The sequence below is a fragment of the Phalacrocorax aristotelis genome, chromosome 5, assembly GCF_949628215.1.
Source record: "Phalacrocorax aristotelis chromosome 5, bGulAri2.1, whole genome shotgun sequence".
NCBI lineage: Eukaryota > Metazoa > Chordata > Aves > Suliformes > Phalacrocoracidae > Phalacrocorax > Phalacrocorax aristotelis.
Genome location: NC_134280.1, coordinates 55421255 through 55441730, shown reverse-complemented (window position 1 = coordinate 55441730; position 20476 = coordinate 55421255). Strand labels below are relative to the sequence as shown.

The following is a 20476-nucleotide window of genomic DNA, read 5'->3' as shown; positions in this document are numbered from 1 at the left end:
TAAAGCAATTCCCTATAAAGTAGGTTCCAAATACGCTAAATCTTAGTATAAATCAAGAGCTAACTACATTTTTTCTTAACACACTGGTACATAGCTGAAACATTTTGGCTGATTTAATGAAGAACCTAGCCTGAGGCAGACACCTAACCTGAAGAATTTAAGCTCTAATACTTGAAGTTGACAATGTTATAAGCAATTGAAAAAGAGAATTTATACTGGGCAGTATAATATCTTTTAAAAAGTGCAAAAACCTCACTTCGTTTGCATAAGTGGCTGAAATAGTGAATAGAAAGCTCAAGACAGTAGGAAATAAAGAGTGGGAGAGAGCTGGAGAAAAGTGCAGATATTTCCTGCTGGGTGGGATAGGACTTCAATGGTCATGACTACCAGATATGGTACCACGTGCAGTTACTGCAGTGGGATATATGTTGCCAACTGGGAGGTACCTTCTGGTGTTATTCATTATGTATTACTTTTTGTAGTACAAAGGTTGTTGAAACTGTGGAGGATTTATTTGCTCTTTTCCTGCTCCTGATCACTGTAAGGGAATGGTAATATATCTTCATGTTTTTTCACTCTGCTGGACCTGTGTTTCAAGCACTTGTCCTAGTTCTGTAGCTGATTGTCTACAGGCTTTTTGAGATTAGTTTTTGATTATCTGACATTACCCTTCAGTACCTTAGCAGCCATATAAACCAGCTTCTGAACAATCTATTAAGACCATTAAAAATCCATTAAGCTACTTTACAGCGAGGCAGAAGATCTTGCTACTATACTTAGACAAAGATCATAACCACACTCTTAAATAATTCAGGCAAAAGTAAGTTATTAATCTGGGGCATGCATCACAAAGTAAAATTAAACCCTCGAAAAATCCAGTGACTTCTGAGATGCATTTACAAGTAGATTTATATCGTCTGGATTTCACACTTGTTTATAGACAATATAATATCTCTATGAATCATGTAGTTCATTCTGACTCTGAACAAATCTGCCGTGAGAGCTGTTAGTCAATTGTAATTGTGTGAGACGTTTTATGAGAAGGGTTATCAGATTGTTGTTTTCTTTTGAATTAAGTCCCAGGAGTTCCATCAAAACCCAGAGAGTTTTACAAACACTGCTCAGAGGAAATTATACTATTTCTTTCTTTTAGCCCCAAAGGACAACTTAAATTTAGGGTAGCAGATTGTCTTAGTTATACCAGTGTAGAACAGATCCTTCCTGGTTTTGACATTAGGCTTAGTAGTGCAAGTAGTACCTGGACATGGTCCTGAGCTGCTGACACAATGATCCCCGCTTGAGCAGAGAGGTAGGACCGGATGACCTCCAGAGGTCTCTTCCAACCTCAGCCATTCTGTGATCTTGTAATATACAGATATTTTAAGGTTAAATTCTTTTCTCAAATATGCTGAAGTCTAATAACTCCAAAATATTTCATATTGATAGGGGATCCTCTGTAACGTGTACTCTGTTCAATATGTAATATTCTTACCAGGTTCTTCAGTGTCAATGCTCCTCCCATTCCCTGTTAGCCCAGTCACTCCTACAGCCTATGCTAGCTGTAACACAGGTACATTTTTCTGGAAATAAGTAATACCAACCCAAACAGCATCATTGTTGATTTCCAACAATGTACTCCCTGATAGGAACATCAGGCCTCATGTTACCCGATTATGCCAAAAGCTGCAGTGTAGTATAACTGCTCATGGTTCAGAGTGGCTCATATTTTGGTTTTGGTTTGTTTATCATTTTGCACTGTGTGGGCAGTGCATTGTTGTTAGCCAACAATGTACTGTTGGTAGTAAGCACTTGCATAGTCTTTAGCTTGCTGCACGTGTAAAATAGCTGTGTTTAAAAATGTAAGCTAATTCCATTATGTTCACAGTGCTGTAGAACATAGAGACTAATGGCTTTGCTTATTAAAGCTTCTTATATAAACAACATTTTTGCAGATGATGTTTCACGTAGTTTTGCTTCCAGTGGCATACACAGTAGAAGCAGGTCATTCCTTTCCCATCCGTAGTTAGGACAATATACTGAAAATACCAAGCCTGTGTTTACTCCATGAAAATTGGAGATTATCTTTGTTCTTTTTAATAGAACATGATAATTTTTAAAATTGTAACATAGTATGAATAGTAGTAACGTAGTAGTTTGGGCATTTATTTTGTGAAAACATCTTGCTATATTTCTGTAAGAGAAATGATGTTGACTGTAATTTTGTACATCACTGAGTGATACGTCCTTTGTTAAATTACACTCATGACTCTAGGAGTACTACATTGAAACTATATTTCGTATCGACATCACTTTAAATGACAAAGATATTATGAGTCTACCCAAAAATGAAGAAAGGATTTTTGACCATACAGATTTTGAAAAAGAATCTCATTATGACATGACACGTATAAGAGGCTCACGTGTTTTGTAAAGTTGTTCGTGGAAAAGTATGTTATGTTGTAGAGCTCATTAAAAGCCACTGGACAATAAAGTACATGCATGGAAATACATTTTATATTTATTTCTTTATGAGATACGATATAATTTCACTATAGCCTGGATGAAGTCACAGTCACAGCTGCACTGAGTTCTTCATCTACACGCCCTGCTTAATATAAAAGAAGAAAGGACATGAATAGGACTACGAGAAACGAAATGATGGTGAGATTTTTTTTCTTCAGTTCTCAATTTACTTTTTCCTTAAACAAATATAATTCAATGATAGTCAAGCAGTAGTCAGCCATTTCTGATTGTAGATTTTTGTTTGCTTCCAAGAAGTTTCATTGCTGACCTTTCTTTCATATTCTAGAAACCTCTGCTATGTCTAGAAACAGCAGCAGGTTTGTATGTCTTTTAAAAAAAGAAACAAACCACCCAACCAAAAAATGTTTCTCTTTGAGAAGCAGTATTACCTGGTTTGACAGTGATAAGAGCAGGGAACTGGACATTGCACAACAAGATGTGATAAACATCTGTCACGGTTCAGTATGGGTATTGGTCAAACCAATGAGTCTTTCATTGCCCTTGCTTTTCTGGAGCTAGCAGTATTCACCTTTTGTCAACACCTTTGGATTTCTTGGCTGAATGAAAATGCAGGTCTGTAAGTGGAGAGTCATGTGGGACTGCATCATGCAGTGTAAAATCTGCTGTGAAACTGTGGAAGCTGTTATTATGGAATGGACTCTTCATTTCTCTTACAGATCTGCAACGTGATGTGGTTTCTTCAGCATAGAGAGGATCATCGTAAGAAGACACTGCTTTCTGAGCTCTAACAACTGAACTTTATACTGAACTTCACTTTTGTTCAAATGTTCAGGATTCCCTTCTTAAATTAAGTTTAACTCCTCTTATTTTATTTCATGATTTTTTAATATATTTTTTATTTCATCCATATACTTTGTACATCTGTGACAAAAATTGTGGAAATAATGCTAATTAAAATGTAAATAAAAAATGTAATTTGTTCACTGGTTGTGTTCTTCTTATTCAATAAACAACATACAGAAATGTAAAGCCCCCTGAAGCCCCTTCATCAGATTCTGCTGTTAAGTATTCATTTTAAACTTTGTGTATACTACTGGAATGCAGTTGCTGCTTTTAAAGGTTGTTACAGTTATTTCTGTTTGTTACTTACTCTTAAAAGGCTTCTGAATGAAGAATGAGCCTTTTATAATTGTCATTGGAAATATAAGGAGACAGATACTTTAATGCATGAAATAGAATAATTTTAAGAGCAATACTAATGTCACTTTGCAAAAGTTTTGTATGTGCAGTGATATATTGAGTATTTTCTTCTGTGTTTCTTGACCCCATAAAACATTCCGTAATGTCCTTCCCTCTGAAATGTTTAGAATTTTGAGCTAATATTTTTCAATCAATGCCCATTTTGCAGGTAAGGAAGATGGAAAATTCTGTAAAAAGGTGACTGTTAGGATGACTATCCGCAAGAATGACTGCAGGAGTAACACACCAGTAAGTAAATAGCTATCGTGATTTCTTTTAATAGAAGGGAAAAAATAGGTGAAATAAAAGGAAGGGAGGGAGGGAGGGAACACGAATTCCACAAGGCCATTGTCTGCATCTCTCTCTCACAGAGACAGAAGTTTCTGTGTTTTGTAGAGCTGTTTTAATATTTCCTTACATTCTCAGCAATCATCTTCTCAAATAATAAGGAAAAGGGCGATGTGACTTCTGCTTTTGTATGCATTTAGGTGCACATCAATTTAGTGCAAATCCAAGGTCTTAGGTCACCCTATAATGCAATTATTATATTCAAATTAACTTTGATAAAACTGAATCTTGCCGGTGATACACTAGTGTTAAAACGGCTGTCTAGGGAGAGTATTTAAATGCCAACTTCACGAAGAAAGGAATCTTGGGTCCTGAAGGTTTTTTTTAGAGAGCAGCATGAGCATACTGTGAAATGTGTAGAAAGAATGAGGCACTATCTCTGTGTCTGCCGAAGGATTTACTGTTGGAGGACACCAACAATGTCCTGCTGTGCAGTGAGGCAGTGTGAGCGGCAGCAAGGGTGCAGCCAGGCATCTCATGTGAGATGGGTAAGAGCACCTGGAAAAGCTGTAATAAAAAAGTATGGGAAAACAGCTGTAACCTCTAAAGTGACTCTGAGAGTACATTTTGTAGAGTAAACTGTTGAGCAGCCAAGAAATTTAGTCTTGGTGTCTCATCAAACATAAATACAAATCCTGACTATGAAACTTGAAAAAATTATCAGTTCATATGGCTGTTCCTATTACAGTCTGTATTACAGTTTTGGTACCATTATTAATAATTCCCCTTGGCTTTCCAAACGATTGGTTCTTTATATTCCTCCTTACTGATACCAGGATATCAACACTGCATCAGCATATTAGTGAAATTCATACTATAGGGAGTTGTGGACAGAATATTTGGTGCTACGCTCAAGCCAACATTATTATAAATACTTTAAAATTCAAAACAAATATTGTTTCTTTGTGTCTGCTAGTAGCCAAAATCTGCTGTTACTGAAATTGACAGGGAAGTCATTATTAATCTCAGTAAGATAAAAATGGAAGCCTCTCTGGGCAACATACTTCAGAGTTTATTACTCAGACATAGTGTGATTTCCCAAGGGACTAGCTCCAAATTTTTCATTGCTTTGCCATTAGATTTGGGTGCCTAATGTCTTTGGACTTTCTTGAGAACTCCTAATTTTTATTTCCTAGCTGCTTCAGTTTGTTCATTATTCTTCATGTTTGTTACCAGGTGAACATTGTTTCGTGCGATGGGAAGTGCCCGTCTGCAAGCATTTACAACTACAACATCAACACATACGCAAGATTCTGCAAATGCTGCAGGGAGCTCGGACTACAGAGGCGAATTGTGCAATTGTATTGCACTAGTAATTCAACCTGGGTCAGCTATTCAATCCAAGAGCCTACAGATTGTTCTTGCCAATGGTCTTAAAAAAACCCACGTAATAGCAGAGAAAACAGCAAGCCCAGCTGTTCCCAGCATAAGATAATTTGAATAGTTTATCTATTAAAAATACAATACCCAATGCACTGAATTTTCCCAGTTTAAGGCTAAAAGGTAACAAAAATATTTTTGGACTCTTCTAAATTTCTAAAGAATGGCTTTGCATCATTTCTATTGTGATTTGTCTTCATTTCACAGGGATTGTTTTAAGGGTTCTTGAGATATGTGCCAACTTAAAATGTGAAGTGATTTACATTAGAGACACCTCAAGAGAAAGCACACCATCTGTTTTGTTCTGGAAGGCTGGCCCACTTTTTGTCAGGCACCCACTCCTGTTTCGAATCATTAATGGGCTTACCTGGCAGCAGTTCACTATTTTGAATGCATTGCAATTGTGCAAATACATTCAGTGTCTATTAAGAAAAATTGTTTGGACAATATGAGAAGAATTTTCAGTTTAAATCATATTCCTATTGCAAAGTAGAGCACGTATGAGGAATTCAATGAAAGATTTCTTTTTTTAATCAGGGTAACATTGTCAATACTGATAAATGTATGTAATATTCCCTGGTAATAATTTCAGTTTTTCTAGTGTATTTTATGTTGTAGTGAAAATCATTATGGCAAACATGTAATGTATGGAACAGATAGACTGTTTTTAGGCTACCAAGACTGCTCATTAGTAGTTACTTCATCTTTCTGCTAAACAATATGGCATAAACTGAAAATACACAAATTTAACAAATGAAAACTATTTTACATTCCCTTATATAACTATACCTTAAATGAATACATTCAGCTTATGACATGTACCCTCTTTAAACTGTTTCTTTAGGAGAATGAACTTTGTTTGACACTAATTTTGAAGATGTGAAAGTTCATTAGGAAAAAGAAAACCAGTATTTATGTAACTGTCTAAAAGAAGAACAAAGCTGAAAATCTTTGTCACCACTATAGTAGAATGTTACTTCTTATGGCAAGTGTTTGATACTGAAAATGTACAATTGTAAGGTTTGAAATTTCAAAAGCAATTTTGCTTATGAACCTGAACAGTTAACATTTTATTGTAATGAACTAATATTCTTAGCACATAATGTTGCTGTTCTATCCTTTTCCAACAAATGCCACCAAGATTCAGCAAAAATTCAGTAGCTTTCATTTTGTAGGTTAAAATTGTAGATAGCACAGTGATACGCTTGAGATCCTATAATAGAAAATAGATCTCAGCATAATTTCTTAAAAAGCTGCTTGTCTGCAGTTAATCCAAAGAAAAATGTGTTGTTAAAATCAATCATGTGAACATTTTTGATACTAATTTTGTATACTGTACATTTCATTCTTACAATATCTAATAAACAAAAGGAAGTCTTATTTTGTTACAATTAATTTTGCTATCTTTGATAAAGCAGTTTACTGTCATGTGATTCAACACAGTGTTTACTAATTTCTTTTTCAGCAGTGCACATGGTTAATTCTATCATTAGTACTAATGGTCTAATACTAATAATCAAGGAAGACCTGCATATGGGTTTTTGAAAATATACATGTTTTTCTGATTCCATCACAGTTCACTTTCATCCTCAGAAATGCAAAATTCAACCATGTCAATTTATTTAAAACAAAAATTGGATAACCATTGCTCATCAAAGTTTAACAACCCATTTCTGACACTACGTGTCAGATAGGCTGTTTGTCCTAGAAAAATGAAAAAAAAAGGGTAAATTTCTGCACATTTCCTTTGCACAGCTTCTTCCTAAACTACCCTTCAGGATTGACTGCAATGAGTAGACCGTGTTTTGAATAAGTGTAGGCATTTTGTTATAGTATAATTGTTGTGTAGTGATGATTACCCTTCAGTACGTAGGGCCAGATAAGTTGTTAAGATCTAACTGTAATATGTGTAGTCCCTACCCATTTAGTAAGACACGTTCCTTGTTTAAACACATCTTCTAAATAGTGAGGAAGGGCTGAGTTTGGGAGGAGTGCATCCTTTGGAAAACCATGGACTGAGGAGCAGGAAAAAAAGGTGCTGTTTACAAGGCATTGAGCAGAGCCATCATAGAGGGTAGGAATTAATAAAAAGAGCTCTTTCTTTTGCTCTCAAGCAAGATGGTATTTGCTGTGAAGTGCCAACTGCTAACACAAGGGACAGAATTAGAGCAGAAATTAGGCCAGCTGTTATGCTGCCCTCAGCTATGGCGCAGTCCATCCCCTTGGCACCCGAGCTAATAGCAAAGCACTCGTTGCTTCCAGCAGCACAAGGTGGTTACTCTGAAAACCATTTGAGATCCAAACTTTCAACTCTTGGTTGAAGAGCAAGTTAATACTGGCAGTGACAGTAGAAAGACTATAGTGTATCCAGTAACCGTAATCAAACACTGCTGCTGCTTCTACTTCAGGAGTAAAATAATAAATGTTAAGTCCTTAACTTCTGCTTTTTCAACATTAGGCTTATGTTGAGAGAAACAAGGGGAAAGATCCAAACTGCCTATGGCCTGACAGGGGGAAGCTACTTTTATCCTTACCTCTGTGTTAAATGCCTTCGCGTTTAGGCTGTCTGTGGTTAGTTCAAAGCAACCCAGGTCCTCACTGTGATTTGCCTTACACTGTGTTGGCACAAAGCAGCTCGGCTGGAAAAAGATTTTGCCTTATTTGTACTTCCACATCTTTGGAAACCAAAGGGATCTCAGCAAGCTGTGGGTTTCACCTGGACCTCCTATGCAGGAGGTACTTGGATTGTAACAGTATCTGAGTCCTAAAACAACTTCACTTTCTTTTTATTAAGAATTTGTCTTTTGCTTGATTATATAGGTGTAATACAAAGGGTATACAGCACTGAAGCTATGCTCTTTAGAATACATGCATTTTACTATCGCAACCTTATTTGTGTCTTTATTACCCTTAAAGGCATATGTGCACTTGGAGCTAATGAAATAGGGGAGCCTTTAAGTAAGTTCTCATAGCAGCAAAAGTTAAATCCTGCATTCAGCACATAAGTTACTGGAGGAAAAGTTGCTTTCTAAAAGCATCACTGCCATGCCGTGCTCCAGTGTTATAGCTGTTGCTGTTGCAGCAGTGTACTGCGCACAGTTCAGAGGCAAAACTGTGGATCCTTCACTAAGTTTAACCAAGATTTCTTGCAGTATTTTGTAAAACAGTGTTTCCTAGGGATCCAAAAGGGGGGCAGGGGAAGAAAACCAGGTTTTAGAAGCCTAAGAGAAATAAAAAAGCTGCCTATCCAGCAGATATTGGGTAGTCTTTTGGAGAGCCACCTCAGCTGAGTGACTGCTTGAGCAGCAATGGGCATGAAGGCCTGAGCAGACTTTGCTCCCTCACGAAAACAGGGATGGGGCAGGAGAAAACACCTGTGCTGCTGCCACACACTCTGTGTGTGTGTGTGTGTGTGTGTGTGTGTGATGATCTCTGGGTGGTGAAAGCAGCAAAGAAATAAATAAAAATGCTGGTGGTGTTGGAAATCTTTGTGTTTGTACAACAGAGTTGAATTAGCTCTTTACGCTCTGCTGGGAAGGGTAGCTCTCAGCTGGAGAGCAGGCCTGCCTCACTTTCAGGTGAACCTGAAACCATGGTGATTGCTAGAAGAAAACACAGGTACTAACACCCTCTAGTTTTCTTGTCTTTTGTTGTCTTCAAGTCTATCTGCAGAAATGGACTTCTAGAGACTGATTTAGATCAAACTCAAAAATGGTGCTCGGGTGATTCTTCCAAACAAACAAATGCTGTTGGTGCTCTTCTGGCAAACACCTTGCGACTGCTGCCCTGTGGGGCTGAGTGCTTTCTGATGTTGGTTATCCTAAACAAAGGAAACCAAATTTGAAAAATTCTCTTCAGGAGGTGGGTGGGAGAAAATAGGTATATTATAAGACTGGGTAGGAATAGTTTTCTCTTTTTGATCTCTAACAGTGCTTTTTATTGGTTGTTTAATGTGAATGAAAATGCTGTGGGAGTAAAACCATGACCTTAAAACTGAGGCCTGTAACATTTCTTCACAAGTCTCAAAACTTTACTCCACCCCTGAGGGCCACATTCGCCTCACGTGAGTTTGCGTATTGGGAGTTTCTGCACAAAAGTGATTCCTAATGTAGGTACAGACACATCATAGGCTTGTATCTTGTTAAAACTAGGATTTAGAATCTTTCTAATGCTGGATTGTTTTCCATTTTTGAATAAAATATTCAGTTATTTGAGTATGGAAACATTGCTTGCTTGTTATGGTGCTGATTGCTCATTGTTATCTCCCTTAAAAAACACTTTGCTTTCATTACCTCAAGCAAGCCTACCCAGCCATGATTCACAGGAAAATAGAAATTATTTGGCAGCTGGAGCCTTGAGTATGATAGATACTGGCCATTAAGAAAGGCCTTTAAAAAGAAATATAATGATAGCAATTGTGCTAACTAAACTCTCACTGTCTGGGTTATTAGTATATGATCTGGTCTCAGGATAACAGCCTCGAGTAATGTTTCCTCTAATTAGCGATAGTGCTGCCTGGTGGTTTGGTAAGTTAATCTGAAATACTGGCTTCTGCTGGCCTGCAGATTAGTGTGAACTATTAGTCACAAGTTGACTTGCATCTCCTCTGACAGCCTCTTGAGTATGCAGTCCATGAAGTCAGACAAAAATAATTTAAAAAATTTCATTCTCACTCTTATCTCTGCCCACACCATCATCTTTCTCCCCAGTGAAAGTGGCTGGCCATGAATAATTACAATGAGGTAACAGCTGCCATGCAGATGGTGGTTTTTTTGAAAAATCCCCTCTCAGTGTGAAGATGACGTGTAGCCTCTTTAGAAATAGTACCTGACAGACCACCATCCCCTCAGGTCTGCTTTCTGTACTGACTTTTGACCAAGGCTTTGATCATGTCAGCTCACTTTAGCTGTTTAAAACATAGATGTCTGAATTAACTTAGTTGTCCAGGCTCCATCCATCACCAAAGAGAGAGAAGTGCATGCAAAGAGTGACTCATCCCACCTTAAATGTGTGTCTAAGATTGATGTGATGAATCATTCTCCAGGTGTATCATCTTTCCTTATCACTGCAGAGGGAACCTGGATGGCAAGATGTGGTTAGGCACCTCATTTTTAGGTTGTTAAAATTAGTTGGAATGAAATTCACATCTAATGGTTAAAGATATCTCAACAGGCTCAAAAATCAGCTAATCGGTTAGTATATATGGCATATCATATCCAACCTCTTCATATGAGGTGATTAATGATACTATTTGATTTGCATGAAACTGAATGTAATGTAATTTGTCTTGTACACTTTTTCTTGTATGTCTTAGAGTATACTCATTTCATATGACAGCTATACCTAAATTATCCTGTAACTCTAGAGCTGAAGAAAGAGGTCATCATCAGCCAAATCTTCAAGCTGGAAAAGCACAATTGAATTCAGGAAGTTGCATTGCATTTATTGCCATGAGAAGGTGTTGTATTATAGATCTTTTGCAGCTAAATTGAGTGAATTTTAAAGTACTTCTGTCTTACAGACCTTTTATTGTGTCTTGTGGGTGATTTGTGATCTTACTTTCTAAGCTTTTGGCTTCCAAGAAATTTAAGGTAATGCGATTCTACAGAAAGTTATGAAGCCCACCTATAAAATATCTTTGTGCTTTAGCTCTTCAGAGTGTCTGGAGTTGAGTTTGAGACAGCAGAGAGGCTTTTCAATACACAGGCCTTTCCTGCCAGTTTGATATTTTTATATGATTGCCCAGGAGCAGATTCTGACCTCAGCTGATGTACTTGAAAGGAACACCAGATCTCGTATTTGGTTTTTCTCAAGACTATGCTAGTTCATGAATTGAATATGTGAGATTTGTCCAATATGTGCCTTGTGTAGTAGAAGATTGGAAAGGAAAAAAATTATAGCACAGAACTTTAATAAAACTTCTTTTTGATGAATAATGCAGAAGTCTGATCTTAAGCATGAAATATCAAAGGCAGAATAGCTGGAGTAAGGTGTAACAGCAAGAGCATGCCTATTCTCGATCTTTGTTCTTAATACCCAAGTGTATTTTCTGGACTGTATTCCCTATTGACCTCCACACTGATGTTTTATTTGACTGAATAGGGGGAAAAGCAGAGAAGGACCTTCTGAGACAAGGTCATCATAGTTCCTAATAGGCCTGAGTCTAACCTGGCTGTATGCAGGGTGGTGACCTTTGATATATGACTGGAATGTCACTAATAATGTGCTCCTCCATTTCCTCTCGGGAGAAGATAGCCACCCTCCCCTCAAAGACCACCACCCCTGCCCAAGGAAAGCTATTTTGGTGACTGGCAAAAGTTAGTTGTTAGACAATTAGTCTCTAAAATAAAGAATTCTCGTTAAATATTACTGGAGTGGTTAGAGGTTATCAGATAACCCAGTCAATAGCACATAAAGATCATAATTTAGTATTGGAATGGTAGGTTTATAGCCCAGCATTCTCTTTCCAACCTCATGCTCCTGAGGAAAGAAGGGGGAAGTATTCAATTAGTGGTTTTGGAATAAAAAAGGTGATGTAGTATTATGCATGCAATCCAAAAAAAAAGGGAAATATACCGATGGGCTGTTCAACACTGTAATAACAGTCTCCCATTTCTTATGAATCATAAAAACTTTCAATGGTATTTGCTCACAATTAATTTCACAGGCCAATTGGATGCTGTGGGGAAATACATGGCTTCACAGGTGGTTTTCAGTTTACAGGAGAGGAACAGGCCCTGGCTATTAGTACCATTTATTATTATGTGCAGATTTACCATAACCCTCTTTAAGGCCATGTTGTGCGCAGGCAGCTAGAGCGCACTGGAAGCAGATTTTGCTGATGCAGTGTTTATGCTCAGTTTGGTAAACAGCTTCCCCTCACCTCTACTTATTTCAGGCTCTACACCTGGAAATCCCCTTGGCCTCCCCCAGTGCTATTGTTTTAAATATTGTTTGTTTAAAAGCATATTTCTACTGCCAGTCTGACAGGATTGCAGTAGTACCACCCAGGGCAAGACCAACCCTGTGGAGACAGGAGGATAAGTTCATGTCACACTCCTGCCTATATATTTTCTGGAACTCCAAGTGCTCCATATGAAAACATCTGAGAAGTAAATTGGGACCTAACAAAAGGTCTGGCTTAAAAAATAAATAAATGCCTATTGTATCTGCATGTGATAACTTTAAGTGGGGGGAGGGTCGGAACCAAACAACCCACTTTTGATTAAAACCCCTAAAATGTTAAAAAAGGTGTTCTGGCAATCTCCTTATTTTCAAATATTTTGTTGGAATAGCAGTATTTTAGATCCTGACCCTCATCTTTTCCCTTCCCTTCTGGAAGACGAAGATAAATGGATGAGGGATGAGATTTTTGACAAAAATGTTTAGTTTATCTCTTCCGATTGGACTGGCAAACCCAATTCTCGTGAAGCTGTCTTACGGGGAAAAGTGGGAATCAGTACTTGTGAGTACTTGTGAGTTTCAGCATTAAGGGCGGGAGGGGAACCCTCCCTTGATAATGGAGGAAAAATTGCATTCTGTGATTAGACTGATAGCAAGGGGCTTGAGTGCAGCCCTTGGTGTAGTGTTAATATAGGTTTGCTGCCTGTATCTAGTCCCCACTGCCCGTGTATTTTGCTGGTGATGCCAGAATAGGGTCTGAGCAGCCAAAAACGCAAGGGCTGAAGACTGCTGCTGTTTTTACTAGCAAATGGCTGTGGGATCTTTGATGAAGGGTTCTGGCTCTGTGAATTATTTCGGATCTGGATGTGCCCGTGCTTTCTCAGGGCTGCGGTTTGGGACTTGTCTGTAGGCAGTGATGGAGATGTACTGGCTGTACAGGGTCACAAAGTTCATTCTCTCTTACAGCTTGGCTGTGAAGCTTTGGGCTGGCCACCAAAATAAAGACTTGTAGATCACAGTTAATGCAAGGATGTGATTTCTGTGATGTTACAATATCAGGAACTGGTGCTTCATTACCAGGTGTCTCTCCTGTATTTTTTTTTTAATAGGAAGTAATATTCTGCAAACCTGTATTTAATGGAAAATTTTGCAAATATTGCTCTGCTTAAAAAAGAGTTTTAGCACTTTACTGTATTTTTTAGTGGTAGTTGCTCTTGTATCTTATCCATGTGCTCTGGGACTAAAGGAGTATGAGGCCTTCAGGTAGCTCTAGTAATGGGAGTCTTGTAATTACTTACAATGGACATGAAATGAAACAAAATATAACCTAGTGCCCTCTAAATACTGTACTTAAGCTGATCTCTGGAATGAAATTCACAGCACTATTGTACATTTATTTCTTGGCTCCATGACTGGAGGGGGGGGGAAGGGAAGGTAGCATTTTTAGGCTTTAGGTTTGGCCAGATTGTAGCACTTCTAAGTCTTCTGTCAACACTGGCGTGACGTTGCATTCATTAAAAATGTATGACCTTTTTAAACATCCATCTGTTATATAAATAAAAATAATGCAGCCCTATATTTTTATGGTATACTAATCCTGCATGGCCATGGTCTAATTATAAAATGATTTCATGCTACCCTGGTGGCAGGCAACATCCAGACCGCTGAACACTTGCTATGGATCTCTTATTAAATCCCTCTTGCACAGTTCCATTCATAAATTTACCATGGCTTTTAAAACAAAATAGTTTGATGCTTATACAGCAATATCAAATAAGAGCAGCATGTTTCCAGAATGCAGCAACATTTTTCAGATGCTCCACTTCATGCATGACTGAATAATTGGTGGCAAACGCCATTATTGCCGCCTTTTACCTTGAGTGGAAGCCATGCAGCTGGTAGGCAGTGCATGCTAGTTGGCTTAAAGACTAGATGCCCTGGGCGTAACCTGTCCATACATTTGTGGAGCTTGAATAGTCTACACCAAGCTTCGTTATGACAATGGGTGTCCAAAGTTGGGTATCAACACTCTTGATCCACACCCATTTCTCTGCTCTGTTCTGGCCACATTGGAGTTAGCACAGAGGTGCTGGGGCTCATGGCTCTTGCTTCCTCTGATGTTCCTCCAGCGCTACCCTGTGTCTACTCCCAACAGAGACATGGTGCCTTAGAGCTTTGGAAACATACCATGTTCACTTGGAGAGCCAAATTGCAAAGAAAATTGCATTTTTGTTGGTTATATTGTTCACTTAACATTGGAAAGATTTAGAAAGCTGCTAGTGGAAGGGCTTGCTTATTTCTATAAGGCAATTTCTTACCTTTTAATTCAGTGCAAAGGGCTTATTCCCAAGTGACCATGCAATGAACATTAACAATTGAATGATTAAAAACCGAATTAAAGTATCTGTCCAGATTTACCTTAGACTGCAATTTACCCTAAACAGCTTCATTCCGTCTGTGCCAACTTAGTGTCATCAGGTCTTTTAGAAGATAAGATTTGCAGCTTAACAAGAAATCTTCTTCTTGCCTTGTAATTTGAGTGCTCTGGTAGCATCACTTTTTCTGGGCTTGCATCATTCCTCATTGTGCGTGAAGGTTAGTTTGTTTGGGTTTGTTTTGGTTTTTTTAGTAGTATGTATGCCATAGATCTATTTATCTTCATCTGTAGCTTCAGTGAAGCACTACTGGAGTGGAATTGAATAGAATTGTTTCTACCCTTGTGTGAGGGTTGGTAGAGAGCTGGATGCAAGTCATGGTGGTGACAAAGAAAAGCCTGTGACTCACTGAGGGCAGATCAAAGCAAACAGCACCAGCGTGCAGGTAGCTGGGGAGGTGGGGGCACGGGGTGGAGAGGGAGAGATGCCTAGTGATTGTGAATTAGGATTAATTTTCCATCCTTGCTGTGTTTTGTGGTTTCTTGGATTTTTTTTTCTTTCTTTTTTTTTTTCTTGATGAAAGGTTTGTTACTTCCAGTACTTCTGTATTCTAGTTCAAGCCACCTTGCACAGACCAAAATGTTTTTATCAGTCTTTTATGGTTGCCATAACAAACCGCTTCAAATAAAAATGAGATAGAACCACAGGAGTGATTTCCACCTGTGTGTTACTAGCATCCCTGGCCTTCTGCTAGAGTTTAATGAATTAATTCCCCTCTTCTCTGACACAGCTAATTCTGATTTAAGTATCTGTAATAAGTTGGAAACTTCAATGAGTTGTGTGCTTACTCACTGAAGTATGTGACTTGCTCATTGCTTTCAAAGTCTGTTTTTGTTACCAGGTCATTTGAAGTTTGAAGTTGTTGAAGGTGTTTGCAGCATTATCTTTAAAATAAGACTGCTATTCTCTGTGTAAGAAAATCCTTATCCAGAGTATTTTAAAAATGCTTGTTGGATGTCGAATTTGGGCAAAAATTCTTCTAAACCATTTGAATAAAAGGTGACTGGGGACTGCCAGGGTGCCAGCCTGTGCCGGCATTCAAGCCGCTTCCCCATTCTCTTGCTGCAAGCAGTGAGTCTGCTTAAACCATGTGCCACATCCCCAGGTGGTTGGACAGCCATTTTCAGCAGAGGTTAGAAAAGCACAGACAAGGCAGAGAGGCATGTTGGGGCATCACGTACACATATTAAAAAAGGGTATATTTTCTTTCTTAATTTTTTATTTAATCTCCTTTGCGGGTTGTCTGAAAGCTGTGGCATTATAGATGATAATGAAAAAGCCCCCAATAATCAGAGCAGTCTGCCTTGTCACCACCAGCTTTCTCTGCTTCTGCCTGCCCCAAACCTGCATCCCCCCCTCTTCTTCCACTCAGGTGTTTTGTTTTCTTCATGGTCGAGCTGGTTTGTATGAGGTACAGGATGGTGGAGTGTGACTGAGCTGGATTGCCTGAACTGTGGTGTGGGGAAACAACTATATCTGGGCAAACTAGGTCAATTTTTACAAGCTAAAGGGACCATCTTTGTGCTTAGGCTGGTCCTCGCCATGTTTCTTTTCCAAAGCCTGCAAGTACTAGAAACTCCCAGGCAAATGACTCCACAGACATATATATACAGGTATGTATGTATATTTAATTATGGGGACAAGCAAATAACTGCTTTAGATGAGATCTTTGATAGCAAACTTAAAGAGGAATATGTCCATTACAGAGGACTTCTGTCCAAATTATTTGCTTGTCAAAACTGTAAACTTCCAAAATTAGGATTTTTACAAGGGAGAGTTCTGGGTAAATGATTTGGGGGGCTGCTGCCACCAGCTCTAACAAATAATAATAATGCACAGAGGGTTAATGGCTGTGCAGCTGAAATGTATTACTTGCTCTACAGCCAGTTAAGTGGTAGTAGGACGGACGACGAGGGGCAAGTGCCAGCACCTGTGGCTAAGTCAGTCTGGTACTTCCAATAAACAGGTAACTGAAAATGGTTTCACTTATTTGATGTTCTGTTTGCACTTGAAGGGTATATACACTGTGTATACTCTGTGTGGGTATATTATATATGTGCACACAATGGAAATGTGGTGTTGTGGTACTCGTGGCCAGCAAACAGCACTCTGTGGTCACAGATGTTTTCTTTTTATACCTGTTGAATATTCCATTAAAACACCTTTCACTTTATATAAGTCTGTACAAATAGGTAAGTAGGTAAAATCAGTTATTATGGTATAATATGTGTAGTAATAGGGTTTTTTTAATTCCAAGCACTGGTTACTAATCAGATTTTCAGTTCACTGACCTTGTCACATCTCTAGTGAGTTTAGAGATGTTAAGAATATTTTCCAAATGGCCAAATCTCATATTTAAAATTCTAATGTATTTTACATAACATAAGAGAGTTTTAGTACCAGAAAAATTCCATTTTCCTCAGCCCAGTTTCAGGTTCCTAACCTGATTTTCTGGGCTTAATCCTCTTCCTGTTGAAATCAATAAGTACATTGTAATATAATGATTCACGTTCAAGGTTCAACCATAGAAAATTAAGACTACATGCTGATTTTACTGCCATTGTTGAAAGATGATCTCTTAAAATGTGTAAAAGCACAATAAACTCTTTAACTCTTTCAGCCCTATTCTTTTTTTTTTTTCCTCTTCAGAGAGTCTACACACTTAAAAATGAATCTTTGTTTTAGACCTAATGATGGCAAGGCAATATAAGCTGAGAGGTGCTACTTAGATAGGAATATCTTTTGTGGTTTCAAATGCTTTGCAGTGGGTCAGTCACTGGGCAATGTGGAGCTTGACACGAGATGCCAGGAAAACCATAGTGTACCTTCTCTGACGCTTGACTGTCATCTTATATTTGCCTCAGTTTCCTGTCATGAAAAATAAGGCTGCTTTACAAAACCCCAACACATTCTTGAAAAGAAATCCAAGTTTGGATGATTTTGTTCTTTATTGTAGAAATTGCAGTCACTCAGTTCAGTAATGCTGCCTTCTTCCCTTAACTGGTGCGTGTCAAGTAAGACTGAAAGAACATAAAAAGCAAGGGGGGCATATTTTATTGTTTTAATACAAAACAATGTAATTAACACTATGGAAGCATGAGCTTTGGCTTTTTAATGCTTTGAGAGCAGTAGAAAAGAAGTCCCAGTCGACCTGTCTTGTTGAAATGTACTGGATGTGCTGTGAGAGTTTGGGATGCTCTGTTGTCATTAAACAGCCTGGCAGCATCTCACGTACTCTGCACAAAGGTCCCATAGTTGAGAAGCTCCTGAATGATGCTTGTAGCAGTGGTGTGACTGCATCTCAGAAGCTGAGTATTTAAAAATGGACTTTAGGATATGCTTCAGGCTGTGTTCAAATGACTCTCCTTTATTGCTTTGCTGCATTGTGCAGATGCTATAACCACAGGAAGATGAGAAGAGTGAATTCTGCCCTTGGCTACCCCAGTTGGAGTGTAGGGGACACTGTGGGGGCTCTGCTCCCTGTGGGTGCACATGTCAAGAGCCTCTACCACCCCTTTCCACCAGAGCTGTCTGTGCAGGCTGAACGTCCTGACACCGGGTGGCTCCTTCCTGCGAACGAAAGTCAGTATGCATCCTATAGCTTCTGCTCCCTAAATATAAGAGACTGACTATTAATGAAATAAATGCACCTGAAGCCTTAACTTCAGGCTCTTTGGCATTCCATTTGAGCTACTCTCTTTTATCCTTACTTCCAAAGTCTCTAGGAAAGACAAAACCAAATAACTCTCCATCTCCTCCTTCTTCCTCACCTCACAAGACTTTCTGAGGAAGCCAAACCCTTCCTTCAACTTCAGTTTGAAAGCTGATCTGAAAACTTCAGGTTTCCAGTCTCATTCAGGCACAGTCATTTCCCCGTAGCTGCTAAACTCTTGTCTCCCTTTCTGGCTTGGGTGGAGGAAATGCTGTATGCCCTGCTGAAATACAGCCTTTTTCCGTCCTGGGGGAGCAGGAGGGCATTCCTGCCCTCTCCCTGCTTTTGGCACCCCGTAAGGAAACACAAATATATGGAAATGGGAGTCTGTGTCAGCTGTTTGGGGAGCCCTTTTTTATGCAGGAGGACAGGGAAAACAGAGTATGCTTTCACATGGTCCAGCTGACAGACTTACATGCTCTTGTTTCCTGAGATTTGTGGTTTTTCTAGCACACAGTCTTGTGGAAAACTGTGAAACCATATCTTTTTGTAAATGTAGTATTCAGAAAAACTTAAGTCTGAAAACTTATGGTATGGAGAACACTTTGGGTGTCCCTACTGATTCCAGTTCAAATGTATCTGTTGTAGTATAAAACTCTAATTTTCTTTTTTCCTAAGTCTGACCCACCAGGAAAGGATTGCCAGGTTGCAGATACTCTCCTCTCCATCCCCAGATGCTAGTTTGTACTAAATCAGTAAAGATTAGACTTTTTTTTGGTGGACAAACAATGTTTTATCCATATTTGATCAACGAAACTCCACTGAGGAGAAAAAGGCTTAAAAAGGTAAAAGCCAGAATAGGATACAGGTTGATATCTCTGCAGATGTGTTCTGCGCTGCTGGTAGGAGGAAGGAGTCAGCAGTTTTGGCAAGGGTGGTGGGTATGTGTGCACCAGGTCAGAAGATACTGGTGTTCCATACCTTTCAGTAAAAAGGAAACTATTACAAAGAAATGCTAGCAGGGCTGGCAGCTCCCAGTGGACTCTTCTCTAAAAGCTGTAGTGGAAAGCAATGCTGAGAGAAGTTGGAGATTTTTCTCTAGCTCATATGAATACATGAAGAATACTAGTACAAATGTGTTCATTTCTTGGCCTCTTAAAAAGAAAATCTGGTCTATTTTCTCTTTGGTGGCTGCCAAAATTATTATTTTTTTGGTGATCTCTTAAGATCACCAAAAAATTATATGTAGCCTACAGACACAAGATGCCGAGGGGGAGGACTGTGTGATGAAATGTGTGATGAAATGAAAACAGGCTGAAAATCTAATTTCAGATGCATGGTTGATATTTTATTCTCAAATATGCCTTGAGGCTCATCGCTCTCTACTAAAAAAGAGCAGTGGTTTGTGCTTCCTTCCAGGATTTCTTTACCTGACAGATAGTGATTCTGGCTTGTTTGGTAACAGTGGAAGGAAGATCGTTTCAAGGAGCTAGTGTTGGTACTTAGCTTTCTGCACCAGAGCAAACTGACTTATTTTTAGACTGGTCTTGATGTGGCTGTGAGCTGCCAGTATGCTTCAGGAATTCATGTTGCATAGTTTTCCCAGCAATATCTGACCCTTGACTTCTAGAAGTGTAATACAATACACATCCTGCATAAAAGCATCACAGTGATAAGGCTACTTGGAATCAGAGTGAAAGTTTTGGAACAAAAGGAAACACTTCTTAGAAAGATGCTACAGCTTGTACTTGCAAAATCTTTCATGAAGTAGTATGTAGTGATATCATCACTGTTACTAGATAAGATTTTGAAACTATGAGATACATGTAAATATCTCAAAGTTGTTGCTACCAAGTACTGAGAATGGAATGGTGGCCTAAAAATTAAATACAGGATTATCTGGATCTAGGAAGTGTTTGGCTCTAGACATAACAGCCAATGTATTACTAAATCACATCATGCCATTGAACACCGAGGGTCGTGGTACTTTTATCAGGGCGGCTTATGATTAAGAATGCTGAAAACCACTTTAGAG

At 38.7% G+C, this 20476-nt stretch overlaps 1 protein-coding gene across 1 annotated transcript in view; it reads left to right on the top strand.

Moving 5' to 3' along the window:
* The window catches only part of OTOG (otogelin), a 106281-nt gene extending 100280 nt beyond the window's left edge, over positions 1-6001 (top strand). Inside the window, exons 56-57 of the mRNA XM_075094663.1 lie at positions 3893-3972; positions 5248-6001. Of these exons, the coding sequence (XP_074950764.1) occupies positions 3893-3972; positions 5248-5448 (281 nt within the window). The 3' untranslated portion in view covers positions 5449-6001. The remainder of the gene's footprint in view (positions 1-3892; positions 3973-5247) is intronic.
* The last annotated feature ends 14475 nt before the right edge of the window (positions 6002-20476 follow it).